The sequence below is a fragment of the Anthonomus grandis genome, chromosome 3 (genome assembly GCF_022605725.1).
Source record: "Anthonomus grandis grandis chromosome 3, icAntGran1.3, whole genome shotgun sequence".
NCBI lineage: Eukaryota > Metazoa > Arthropoda > Insecta > Coleoptera > Curculionidae > Anthonomus > Anthonomus grandis.
The window spans coordinates 20,585,510-20,599,182 of NC_065548.1; the positions used below are offsets into that span (position 1 = coordinate 20,585,510).

A 13,673-nucleotide genomic window follows, 5' to 3' on the forward strand; every position below is an offset into this window, starting at 1 on the left:
ATTTTTAAAGAGAACCAAGTTATCTATGATTTTCGTAAAATAAAAAAATCAGCCATTTCAAAAACAAAGATGGTGGAGCGCGTTCAGTTGTTTTTGCAATAATTTGCTTTAACTTCTTAACGGTTTGACCGATTTTAACAATTTTGGTATCGTTGAAAAGAGCATTCCTTGGACAATAAGAATCAACCAAAATATAGTTGATTTAGTTGAATCCTTTTCCGCCTGGGGGCTAGCTTTGACACCATCACCCAAAATCCTAAAAAAATCAAAAAAATCAAATGGAATGATATGACTTTTTCTTTATGAAAAAATAGCCAAATAACATCCAAAGAGGCCAGTGAAAACCGTTTGTCAAAATGTCTTTCCTAACCGCAAATATTGGGAAAATAAGGAAAAAAAACGCATCCCGAATTATAGGTAGGCCTTGGAAAATGAAACAAATGAAACATGATGCATTATAAAATAATAACAGCTGTCATTTGCTGTGTTGTTGTCATTGTTATTGTCATTATTCTGCTGTGTTACATTCAGAAAGTGTAGTTATCTGAATTTTGAATCTTTTCTGCGATGCCGATTTCTAACCAAGAAGCATTTAATATGCTGGCGATATATTTTGAGTGTTTGCAAAATGCGACCATCGCTGCCCGCGCCTTCTATTTGCGCTATCCGAATCGACCACGATACCATCGCCGCGTGTTTGTGCGTTTGGCCCAGCGCCTGTTAACAACAGGTAGCATCCATAGACCTGCCATGATTAGAAATAGGCAAAATAACGAACAAAATGTAGTTAATGTCCTGGCATCTGTAGAAATCAATCCCCAAATTAGTACTAGAGAGATTTCTCGAGACTTGGGTATTCCTCAAAGTACGGTTCACCGCATTCTTCGAACCCATAGGTATGTAACCTGCTAAATATCATATCTTAGGGTTTTTTTTTACATTTCTTGCTATTTTAGGCTACATCCCTACCATATCAACTTACACCAAGCCCTTTCTCCTCCGGATTTCGACCAAAGACTAGATTTTTGCCACTGGCTATTAAGCATGATAGCAGAAAATCCTCAATTTCTTTCAACTGTGTTGTGGACTGACGAAGCCACCTTCAATAGCAATGGGCACTTAAACTTACATAATATGCACTTTTGGGCCCGAAATAATCCGCGCTGGCTTGGACAAGTTCAGCATCAAGGGAGATATAGTGTAAATGTTTGGTGTGGGATAATTGGAGGGCGGGTTGTTGGTCCATATATTTTGGACGGCGCATTAAATGGTCTAACATACCTACAGTTCTTAGAAAATGTTCTTCCAATTTTAATGGAAGATATTGCGCTGAACGTCCGCCAAAATATGTTTTTCCAGCATGATGGTTGCCCCGCTTATTATGCTCTTGCTGTTCGCCAGTATTTAGATGCCACCTTCCCTGACCGTTGGATCGGAAGAGGAAGCCTATTCCCTTGGGCGCCAAGGCAAGTATTTAACACAAGAATCTTTAGACGTTGCCTATTTGGAATGATTCTGTTTATAATTGCACACGTATTAAAACTTAATGAATATTTCTAGGTCTCCCGATTTAACCTGCCTTGATTTTTATCTCTGGGGAAGGATTAAGGATATAGTCTATGCAACAAGGCCAACTTCCCGCGAGGATATGATTGCAAGAATTAGGAATGCCATCTTAAATATCCCAATAGCTGAAATTGAAACTGCTGTTTCTTCAACTCATCAGCGTCTTCAGATGTGCGTCCAAAATGACGGAGGCCATTTTGAACACCTGGGTCGCCATTAGATCACTTTCTTGTTCCTTTCATGTTTCATTTGTTTCATTTTCCAAGGTCTACCTATAATATTAAAGTGACTTATTACGTTCGGGATGCGTTTTTTTTCCTTATTTTCCCAATATTTGTGGTTAGGAAAGACATTTTGACAAACGGTTTTCACTGGCCTCTTTGGATGTTATTTGGCTACTTTTTCATAAAGAAAAAGTCATATCATTCCATTTGATTTTTTTGATTTTTTTAGGATTTTGGGTGATGGTGTCAAAGCTAGCCCCCAGGCGGAAAAGGATTCAACTAAATCAACTATATTTTGGTTGATTCTTATTGCCCAAGGAATGCTCTTTTCAACGATACCAAATTTGTTAAAATCGGTCAAACCGTTAAGAAGTTAAAGCAAGTTATTGCAAAAACAACTGAACGCGCTCCACCATCTTTGTTTTTGAAATGGCTGATTTTTTTATTTTACGAAAATCATAGATAACCTGGTTCTCTTTAAAAATGTAAAAAAAAAAATTTGGTTGTTATGCGAAATTTAAAGAAAAATGCAATTTTAAAATTTAAGATGGCAATTACGCCCTCTGGTGGTAATTTTTAGAACTTGAAAATATTTTCCAACGATTTTTCATGACCGATTTACCCAATAATTTTTTTTTTTAAATTTTTTTTACGAACAGTTCCCGAGATATGGCCGAGGAACAGTCTTATTGGGTCACCCTGTACATTAACGATCTCGTTCATTTAAATATCCTGGCTGAAATTATTCTCTTTGCGGATGACACATCTGTCGTATAGCACCACAAAATCTCAAACACTCTTGAAAAATAATCTCGGAAGACCTCACAAAAATTAAAAGATGGTGTGATGCAAACCGTCTTGTTTTTATTGTTGCCAAATCAAATATACCAAGTTTTAAATACGATATAAAAAATAAAAAACTTGGCGATAATCCCCTTGAAAATAAAACTGTATCAAAATTTTTAGGAGTTCACACTAACAGCCAACTGCGTTTTGAAGTTTATATCTCTAAATTAAGCAAAAAACTTTCTTCAGGATGCTTTGCAGTTAGGTGTGTTAGGTTGGAATTGGGAGTTGAAATGGCTAGGACAATCTATTTTTCTCTTTTTGAATCCCATCTCAGGTATGGCATCGCTTTTTGGGGTTTAGCTAGCCAATATTTATTAAAAATACCTTTTACACTTCAAAAAAGCAGTTTTCATGACAAATGTTCACCAGAGAAAGTCCTGTAGACCGCATTTTAAAACACTCCGAATTTTGACTCTCGCTTCGGTATACACACTTGAGACAGCTAGTCTTGTTTATAAACACTGCAATCAGAAAATAAATAACAGAGCCAACCTTCCAACCAGACAAGAATTTACTGTTCCCTTACCGATTCCGAAAAGTACTCTAACTCACAAATCATTTATATATAAGGGAATATTTTCTAATCATCTTTCTGAGAATATTAGACTGTCAGGTATTTTAGAGGAAAATTTAAAACTCTTTTATTGGAGGAGTCTTTATATACCATGGGAGAGTTTTTTGAATATATATACTAAGTGTTCATTTGAAAACTTCCCACCACAGATTTATCGAAAACCACTGTTTAAAAAAAAAAACGCCGAAATACGTCAAAAGGTTTGTTAAGGGGGACAACTTTCTAACCTAAGATTACTTCACCCCCTTTCACCCATTGCCCCCCAGGATCATCCCCTTAAAAATTTTAAATGGCAAGGAGTATTAGCTTGTTTAAAGTAATAGCTTGTTTAAAAGGTCTTTCGAAGTCTTTTATTTGGACGTTTGATTTTTTTTTTTAAATCTGTCTATTGGTTTTCGAGAAAATTAGAAAAATCTTTGTTAATCTTAATTTGTTTAGATAGAAAACAAAAACATGAAAATATCAGTTTTTATTTCAATAAGTGTTCAAAATGTTGCCCATTTTTGGCCAAACAATGATATAGGCGTCGTTCAAATTCCTGACGGACATTTTCAAAAACATGTTGTGGGATATCATGGCAGCTGTCGATGATGCATTGACGAAGTTCATCCAAACTTCCAGGTTGGGGAGTAAACTCTTCTACAAATGCATCAGGATTTTCATTGCTCCAATATCTACAGTTATGTTTCTTAACAAATCCATTTAGATACAATGTGCATTCATCGCTGAAGCAGATATTCTTTACTTGAATAGTATTATCATTAATCGCTTCAGTAATTTTTTTCACAAAGCTCAACTCGCCTATCGAAATCGTCTTCGGTTAACTCTTGCAATATTTTCATTTTGAATGGATGAAATTTATGAAGTTTGGTAGCTGTGTGAACAGAGCCTAATGAAATATCAGTGGCAGCAACAATTTTGCGTAATAAAGTATTAGGATTTATTCCAAAATGACCCAAAAGTTCAACTTAAGCGGCTTCATCGAAAATTCATGCCGATGATCACGTTTTTTATTTGCAACAGATCCAGTTTCAGTAAACTTAGTAACCAAGTCCAAAACATACCTATGCGAAGTTATCTTCTCCGGATGTCTGCCGTTAAACGTGACGGCAGTTTTCCGAGCACATTGATTTTGGGCACCATAAATTAGAATAATTTCCACTTTTTCGGCTAGTGTGTAAACCATTTTGGAAGTAAAATCTTTAATTCAACAAATAAATTTTCACTATAACAAGACTGTCACAAATGTAACTGACGGCAAAATAAATTCTTTATTTTCCTTAGCAACTATAAATAACTAAGCAGGTATAACAATAAATACAGTTCGCCCAGGATGTCTGTAGTTTTATAGTTTTTTCCACGTCTAATCTTCGGAATTGCTGTTTATGTTGGTAGTGTCCGTTTTAAATTATAAACGAATTGTATTAAAATAAAAACATGAACACCCTGTATATACCTACCTAATTGAAAACCTAGTAATTGTATTTTAAGCATATGTTTATACTTGTGTTCATTTGTTTTTTCTTTTTTAATTCAAAAAGTGTTATTGCACTCTACCAGATTTTAATCGGTGGACTGTCTTTTAAATGTTTTGTATCTAATTGTACTTATCCAACTTCTACATGTTTTTAATTTTAATGTTTAATATTAGTTTAGTTTGCAGTATAATTACAAATAGTTAGATTGTTACGATTTAGTCATTAGCCTGCTTTTGTTGATAGAAAACGTTGTATATCTTAACAATAAAGTATATTCTTATCTTATATCTTATCTAACTAAATCTAATACTAAACGTATGAATAAAACCAAACTTCAACTAAAAATTAAAAGTATTAGACTAACTAACAGAACATATTTGACTATCATTCTCTTTAAAAATTATCATAGAATATTCAGTATTGATATTCGTAAATCAGAAAAGTTTTGTCAATACTTGATCGGGCCAAAATGAAAAAAGAGATGAAAGATACTTTGAGCACTCCGTGAAACATATCTTAACATAGAACAGGCAACAGATTTTAATTAGAATATTACACTAATTTAAGAATAATTAAATGGAAGGAGAAAATATTCTGGTATAAGGAACACAAAAAAAGTTGTCTGAAAGGTCCGTGAGGAGGAAATAAATTCATGATATAAGAATATATAAGTGTTTGCTTGCATTGTGTAGGTAAATGGCAACCTTTTAAAAGAATTACCGTAAATACACACCCCACAAAAATTATCGCATGACTTATTTTTTTCTTAAATATTTTAAATTTTTTGCCTGTTTTTTTTAAATTTTATTGATATTAATAATTAAATCACCAAATAATACGACTTTTGCAACATTTATTTTAAATCAGTTCAATCTACAGAGGACAAACATTTTTATTTACCAAAACATACAAAAATCAAAAAAATTGTACAAAACATGTATACAAAAAAAATTAACTTTATTTAAGCCAATGAATTTCTAATAGCGTGTGTTACCGCCCCTGGCTCTAATTACAGCTTCCATTCGTCTTCGAAGGCTTCTAAACAGGTTCTGGAGGTATTCTTGCGGCACATTTGCCCAGAAGTCAAAAAGAATATTTTGAAGATCATCTAGTGTTCTTATTGGTGCTGGATGTTGCTGAATTTGCCATCCTAGATGGTCCCAGACATGTTCTATCCGATTAAGGTCCGGCGTACATGAAGACCAATTTAGGGTGGGTATCTCGACCTCTTCTAAGTATTGCCGAACAACTCTAGCAGCGTGTGGACGAGCTTTATCATGCATTAGCACAGAATTATTACCGATATATGGCATATAGGGCACTACATGGGGTTTTAGGATATCGGTTATGTACCTGTCAGCATTTAGTCTTCCATCATTCACTGGTACTAGCTCCGTGTGACCCTCAAAAGAAATTCCTCCCCAAACCATGATAGAGCCACCACCAAAGCTTTCAGTTTGACAAAAATTGACCTGATCAGGCCGTTCATCACGTCGCCTATATACTGGTATACGCCTATCTGATGAATATAGACAAAATCTTGATTCATCCGTGAATAAAATATTGGACCAATCTTGAATATTCCAATTTGCGTGTTCTCTAGCAACTTGCAATCTTGCTACTCGATGTTCTCTGGTAAGACGTGGCCCTCTAGCTGGCACTCTGGCTCGTAAACCTGCTTCTCTCAGCCTATTTCGAACTGTCCGTAGGGTTAATCGGACATTACGAGCAGCCAACAGATCTGTTTGCAGTCTTCTAGAGGTGGTATGTCTAATTGTGTCTATGTCTAATCTCTTTGTTGAACTCCCCTTATCCGAGCGACCTATCTTTGACTGCGGCCATCTTCTATGAGCGCAATGATTCTAGCGGCTTCTTCATTAGTCACATGTCTTGTTAAACGTTCAGGCACATCCATTATTGACAATAAATTTAAATGTTCACTTTAGAATAACACTATTTGCTTAGAACGTTTTCGATCTCAATGCATTCGCCAACACAGGAATAATCTACGGGAGCATTTTCGCTTCAAAAAAATATGTAAGAAATTCCGATAATTTTTTGTCCATCATAAGAAATCAGAAATATCTTTTAAGTTGATACATACAGTGGCGAAGCGTGAACTTTTTTTTCGGGTAGACAAACAATAAAAATCGTTAATTAGAAAAAAATGTGTATTCAATATTATTCACTTTAATGAAATAGAGAATGAATGCGCATGAAATATTAACTCAAAGAGAAAAATTATGTAGTGATATAAAAAAGAAAAAAATAATTACTACTAGCATAAAAAGATAGATAGATAAAAATAAATACTACTTACAAAAAAACACAACATATGTAGGTATAACCATAACTTATAAATCCATAATATCCATTATTTTAAAATTAATTAAAGACAAATAAAAACACAACTAAAATACAATTGCCAATATCGAACAGTCGTTCATAAAATAACGACTAAAATATCCACTAAAAAAAAACCTTTTCTATACACCCAAAAATAAAAATACTATTTATTAAATTACTATAGCACGCGTCCCCACCAAATGCGAAGATGTATTGCGGCCGACCAGATCAAGCGTGTCCATAAACAATTACCCTCAACAGCATAATAAAATAGCTGGTCGACTTCGATAGACAAAAGCTCGAATGTCTTTTTGCGAGTAAATTTTGCATACGTAATAGGCTGAATACTGATGCGGCCGGACCTCCGTCACCTGCTTGATGCCTATTTGGTTCGATTAGATGCTCCAAATGTCGGAAGACAAATATCAATGTGTCTTCCTGGGGCTCGTATACATTAATTGCGTGTCAGCCCTGCATTTTTATTTTAATTGGTGCGTCAGGCGGGGCGCACCTTAGATATTATTATAGATAGATAGGTATTATAGCCGTTTAGATACTACATAATAATAGTAAGGAGAGCGACTACGTTCTGTGTTATTTTTTTTTTAATTTTAATTCAACAATTACATGAAATAATTACGTAATAAATTAATGACAAATAACTGGATAATTTTGGGTAGACAGTGTCTACCTTGTCTACTCGTACGCTTCGCCACTGGATACATATACAGATTGTTTTAAAAAATATTAAAAATAGTAGTGATGCGATAATTTTTGTGGGGTGTGTAAACTATATATCAAAGAAAAGTTTTAAAAGATCCCATGAAATGAGAAGAAGAACGCATGGCCAAAATCACTAAAATACTATAATAAATAATTTAGTAATAAAATTTAAATTTCATTTATTTGAGGCACGTTGTGCTCGTCCATCAATATACGTAAAAGATTCAACCAAAACTTCTTAACAAACTAAATAAAAGTTGTTTCGATTGTTTAAGATCCTCTGGATATAATAATTAAGATTATACGTTTTCTATACAAGAGTATATTGTAGACTAACAGGCTGAAAAGAAGGTCGTAACTCAAAATGTAAATTCCAGTTTATTAGAGGCTGTCTAAATAAACAAAACATTTTTTTGATGGATTGATCCTCACAGTTTTCCAAAAATAAATCCTAATATAGATATTTTTGGAATCAACGTGGATACGAGGATTCGATATATTTTTTTATTTCACGAAGACGTAGAGCAGTAACAAGTTTAATACATTAAAATTTCCCAAAGTGTGATCTAACATAGTATATATGTATGCAGAGTTCAGTTTCCATCAAGAGAATAATTATAATTTAATTTGTGTGAATGCGTATAAAAACAATAATAATAAGACCGACAGAGTCAAGTTATGCTATTGAAAAAATGTTGCAGGTTTACAACCTTAAATAAAAACTAATTTTGGTCTGAAAGAAATGTTCTATAACTATTAAAGGTACTATTAATAAAATCATGCCTAACAATTAAAACAAATTTTATTGAGATAAACAATGAATCATCAAACACTAGGCAAATACAAAATGGGATTCCACAGGATTCTATATTTGGATCAATGCTCTCCATTATTTTTGCTAACGATTTTCCCTTTAATGTACCCAACTATATAACTTATCTTTTCGCTGATGATACATCTCTTTATAAAATATCTGATGATTCGTTAATGAAATTCGTTAAGTATTGCTCAAACAAACGCACTAAAAACTGCGGAACAATTCTTCTAAAATAGGCTGGATTTGAATAAAGGAAATACCAGAGTTGTTACATAAGTTGACACCCAGTAGTTTTGCTGGCAAGAGGAACTGTCCTGTTTAATCCAGTTAAACTGCTGGATTCTTCATATATCTCCAGTAAACTGTCTTATAGCCTGTACCTGCTCACTCATTTAAAATATGGAGTACCGAAAAAAACTTTTAACTACCTGTTACTACATTTTACTAGCTTCAAAAAGAAAACAATAATACGAAGTCAAAGTCGATACATAAATTAACGTGAGAGTTTGACTTGAAGATGGATAATATTTTCTTCTTCAAAAAGCAGCTGTTCAAGTTATATCTAGTGCTAACAGTAATAGTGCAACTATAGTTTTTACATAGATTCACACGACTCATTTCTGAAGCAATATTGATACAAACTACCTAAGATTAAATAAATCTGCAAACAGATGGAATTTTCAAGAACCTAAGTTTTGTGGACTATTTTGGATATAAATAAAAATAACTAAAAGATATTCTGATGACAAGGCATGCTATGAGATATCGCACTTAAAGTATAAATATAAAAAGTTTTCCTATTATTGGTTGCCATGTAAATTTGAATAATTGCATCATTACGGCAATTCTATTAGAAATTAATTTGTTGCTAAATGCGTACCTACATGTTCCAATAAATTTGTATTCAATTTTGTTTAGAATTTTGGACAATAATTATTTCTGATATGAAATTAGTAATAAGCCTAATTAAAATCCGCATTAATTCGCTACATTTATGAGACATTATGAGATATATAAATATGAAGTGCTCCGTATCATTCTAATAAATGATGTGTTTATATTAAAAACATTTTAAACCCACCAAAAGTTTATAAATATTTTACGCTGTAAATGACATGCGGAAGTAGAAACATATTAAACTTTAAAGGTATGTGTTTATGTATTTTATATATTGGACCAAGTGCATTCAACTCTTGAGAAAATTGTTAAAGTAAAGAAAAAGTAAAGGTGTAAAGATAAAGATGACGGGGCAAAAATTTCTAATATGCCTATTAGTAGTAATGTGCTAATGCATGTACAGTATCTTAAAAATAATTTTCAAATATGATTTACATCTTTTATAGCCAAAGTAAGTTAAGAAGATCAAAATCTAAATTACCTATCAATTTACTTTGTTTGTGAAAAACATAACATGAAATTATAATAAAATGTTATGTATTACATAATAGTTAATTATGTGAAACCAACATTTTTTTAAGTAATGTTTTTGCATTTCTAGGAGAAAACAAAATCTATTATTAGCAGTAATGTTATTTGTTTGTTGTGAAATTTTGATAACAGCTATACATACTTCAATAATGGATAGCTCCGTAAAACTACTTATTAAAAATAATCGTTCTTATCAAACCTTGTTACAGTGTCTAAATATAATACTTAGTTTATAAAATTAATTTTTTATTTTATTGTATAAAAGGTCATAAATCTCAACTAACTTTTTATTAGGTGGGGGTTTAACAAAAAAAATAGTCCAATAAAACTACCTACATATTTTGCATCTTTTTTCTCATTTTAATTTGTAATTTTTTAGGAAGAATATTCCGCAAGATATCCAAGAGGTTTAAATCCAGTACAAGTAAATGATATATTTTTTGCGGTACACGCTGTCATTTTGACATGCTTTACCCTGTTCCAGTGCTGCGTTTATGACAGAGGAGAGCAAAGAGTGTCTATCACAGCAAGGATTATTTTAGGTGAGACGTTAAAGCTTTTTAAATTTTGTAAAGTAGGCAAGTGGTAATATTACTGAATTTGAAGAAAAAAACATGAACTCAAATAACTAATAACAATAAGTTCCAGAATCTTTGAGATCTAGCAGAAATTACTCTGAAAAATGATGCGTTAAATGAATTCTTGGCTTAAAGTTTCTATTATTTTTTCTAAAGAACAAGGTAAAAGAAATATTTTATTAAAAGTCCTAGTTTCCAATGTAAAATTTTAATTACTGTTCAATACTGAAGTTAATATAGTAGTTTGGAGAAAAATGTAAAATATGAAGATAGATAAATAAATTTAACCGATCTACAAATAGTAATAGTAGTAATAGGTTCTTTCAAAAATGCTGTAACAAGAACATTATTTCAACAGAAATACTTAAATTATATACTTTAGAACTTTTTACCCAACTAGGTACATAATACTACTTTTTTTTTAGCTATATTTGGTGTGTTCATTGGAATTTCCGCTATCATAGCTGGTTGTGCAGTGATCCACTGGTTGGACTTTTTGTATTACTGTTCCTATGTAAAATTAACCATTACATTAATTAAATATATCCCACAAGTAAGCATAGGTTTTTAATAAAAATTTTAATATAGTAAATTCTTATATAACTGCGTTCCTAATTGTTACGGCTTTTTTTGCAGGCCTACATGAATTATAAAAGAAAAAGCACTGTGGGATGGAGTATAGGAAATATTTTGCTAGATTTTACTGGAGGAATGTTAAGCGTTTTGCAGATGATACTTAATGCCTATAACTATGGTATGTTTACTAATATTATTTATCAATTGTATTTTGTAATATGGTGACAATTGCATTATTATTATTTCCGTTATTATTACTTACATTTTAGTTCACTTGTCATAGTTTAAGTATTATTTTTAATTTTGGCATCAGCCTTAAACAGCTAAACTCAAAGTTTCAGGCTAGAAGAGTTAAAGATCGTTCCAATAACTATTTCTTGAGACGTAAATTAAGAAAAAATAAAAAATGTATGTTTTTTGTGTTATCCGTTAATGATTTATATTCATTTAAACTTATGTATATATTTTATATTTCTCAATGTGACATTTTTATTGTATTATCTAAAATCATATCCTTTTTTTAGAAAGTCTTAAGTATGGTATTCGATTTTTTTTTCACCAAGTAGGTAGTTTGCAGTTTTCCTTGCTTATTTAAAGTGTACTTTTAAGCACTTCTTTCTATCAGGTAAGGTAGTTCGAAGTACTTTATTAGTTCTTAAAAAAGCAATTGAATATCTACTTCAAATTAGAATCCAGAACTACAGCATAGTCCTAGCAGAATTAACCATTAAAAGATTAAGTCATTTAAGGATATTGAGGACATTATATTCGCCATTTTTTTAATAATTTCTGAGATTTTTGTCAAATTCATATGAAAAAAGGCCGAACTTGTTTGCCGTCAGGTTGAATTTTTCAGGGTGTAAGTGAGTCTAAAACTCAGCTTTCGGGACTGCGAAAGCGCAAACTGCCGCTATATTTAAAAAAGAGGTGCACACGGTCTCCCTGGAATATCTCTATAACCGTGAGTTGTACAAAAATATATTACAAACCTTTTTTGTATAGAACTAAATGATCTTCAAATTGTCTTTATGACTTTTTTGCGTATCTGTTATCTCTATGGACTTATTAGCATTATCGAACACAATTTGTGAAAATGCGTATGGTAAAACTTTCTAAGGACGAAAAGCACAAGTTGTTTCAAATTGTGCGACTGATGTGCATAATGCGGAAAACTCTAAAGACAATAAAATATCTATAAGATTTGTCGAACCATATTTTTAAAAAAGGAAAGCACGAACTCCAAAAACCAAAAGAGAAATAAATGAAGAGGGACATGTTGTAGAAATAATACCATGATCAATTGGGGTACTTTCTCTCTGGAGAACTTATTTAATAATAACTAAATTAATATTAGTAAGATTCTTTAGTTTCATGTACTTGAGCGCGAATGTGCTCCAGAATAATTACCACTGCCTCCCGAATAATGCTTAACCTTCTTTACAAGAATCGGAATGTCTCTTCTGATAGCAGGAAGCTCATAGTACCTCATATCTCTATGGTCTCTTGTCCTGGTAAGTTAAAAAATATAATGTCGTCCCCGTATCTTTTCAGTAATCGGTCATTTATCGTTGCATGACTAAGAACATAATCGCCTTCTATAGCGCTCAGAGTTGAAAGAAGGAACTGACATTCATTTATATTTTCGTTAGCATAGGAATATACAGGGTGTCCGCAAAGTTAACGATAATACTGAAGGGGCTGATGGAGCAACTCATAAGCACGCAGAAAAACATAAAATGACCTTAGTAAAAAATCGATGGTCTTCGAGATATTGGCACTTTAGTGGAAGTCACCAAAATCCTACTCTTGGATCAAATTTTCCATTGTCACGCCTTAAAAATAGATATTTTTTAGAGTCTCTTTTTAGCTATGCAACACTGAATAGCCATTTTACTGATCAAAGACAAACAATAAACTAAACGGCCAAAAAATTTAATAAGAAATCTATTCTAAAATAAAGTATTACTTATTTTTATTTTTTAAACTTTGAATTTGACCGCTCATACTGGACCGAAAAATTGTACGGCAACCCGGCTAATACCTTAAAAAGTTTGCTCATTTAATTTAATTTTAAAATTACCCAATATGTTTTAGAAGAAGCTTTACTGTTATTGTGATGCAGTGAAAGATAAACGTAATTTCCCTTATGAAAAAAAATAAAACAAATTTATAATTATGTTATGTTCAAAAAATATTTTTATTTAACTTAAAAAAAAAATTTAAAATCAAATAATATGTTCGAACTGTCTACCACCAGCGCGAATGCAGGCGTGGCATCTTTTAATAAATGACCTATTGATCCATCTTGCATTCCTGGCAGCGTTAAGATCTTGGGCTGCATCATTTATTCGCTGCCGTAATTCAGCAATATTATTTATTGGTCTTGCATAAACCTTTTCTTTTATGCAACCCCAGTAAAAAAATCGAGGTGGTTTAGGTGTGGAGACCTGGGAGGCAATAAAATTGGACCAAGTCGGCCGATCCATCTGTTGGGGTATGTTTGCTTTAAATACC

At 32.3% G+C, this 13,673-nt stretch overlaps 2 protein-coding genes across 3 annotated transcripts in view; both read left to right on the forward strand.

Annotated features, from left to right (window-relative positions):
- The window catches only part of LOC126733732 (cystinosin homolog), a 62,500-nt gene that overhangs the window by 44,831 nt on the left and 3,996 nt on the right, over positions 1-13,673 (forward strand). For both annotated transcript variants that reach the window (XM_050437116.1, XM_050437117.1), the window contains exons 7-9: positions 10,385-10,547; positions 11,009-11,136; positions 11,220-11,337. In XM_050437116.1, the coding sequence (XP_050293073.1) occupies positions 10,385-10,547; positions 11,009-11,136; positions 11,220-11,337 (409 nt within the window). The remainder of the gene's footprint in view (positions 1-10,384; positions 10,548-11,008; positions 11,137-11,219; positions 11,338-13,673) is intronic.
- Positions 65-4,781, forward strand: LOC126733733 (uncharacterized). Its single transcript, XM_050437118.1, has 2 exons — positions 65-896; positions 957-4,781. Exons 1-2 carry the CDS (start codon positions 568-570, stop codon positions 1,558-1,560), a joined length of 933 nt encoding a protein of 310 aa, XP_050293075.1. The 5' UTR covers positions 65-567; the 3' UTR covers positions 1,561-4,781.

Excerpts from the sequence above, each read along its gene's own strand:
- LOC126733733 (XM_050437118.1), top strand. The coding sequence starts at position 568 with ATGCCGATTTCTAACCAAGAAGCATTTAATATGCTGGCGATATATTTT. Across the intron at positions 897-956 it reads CGCATTCTTCGAACCCATAG|GCTACATCCCTACCATATCA; the intron begins GTATGTAACCTG and ends TTGCTATTTTAG.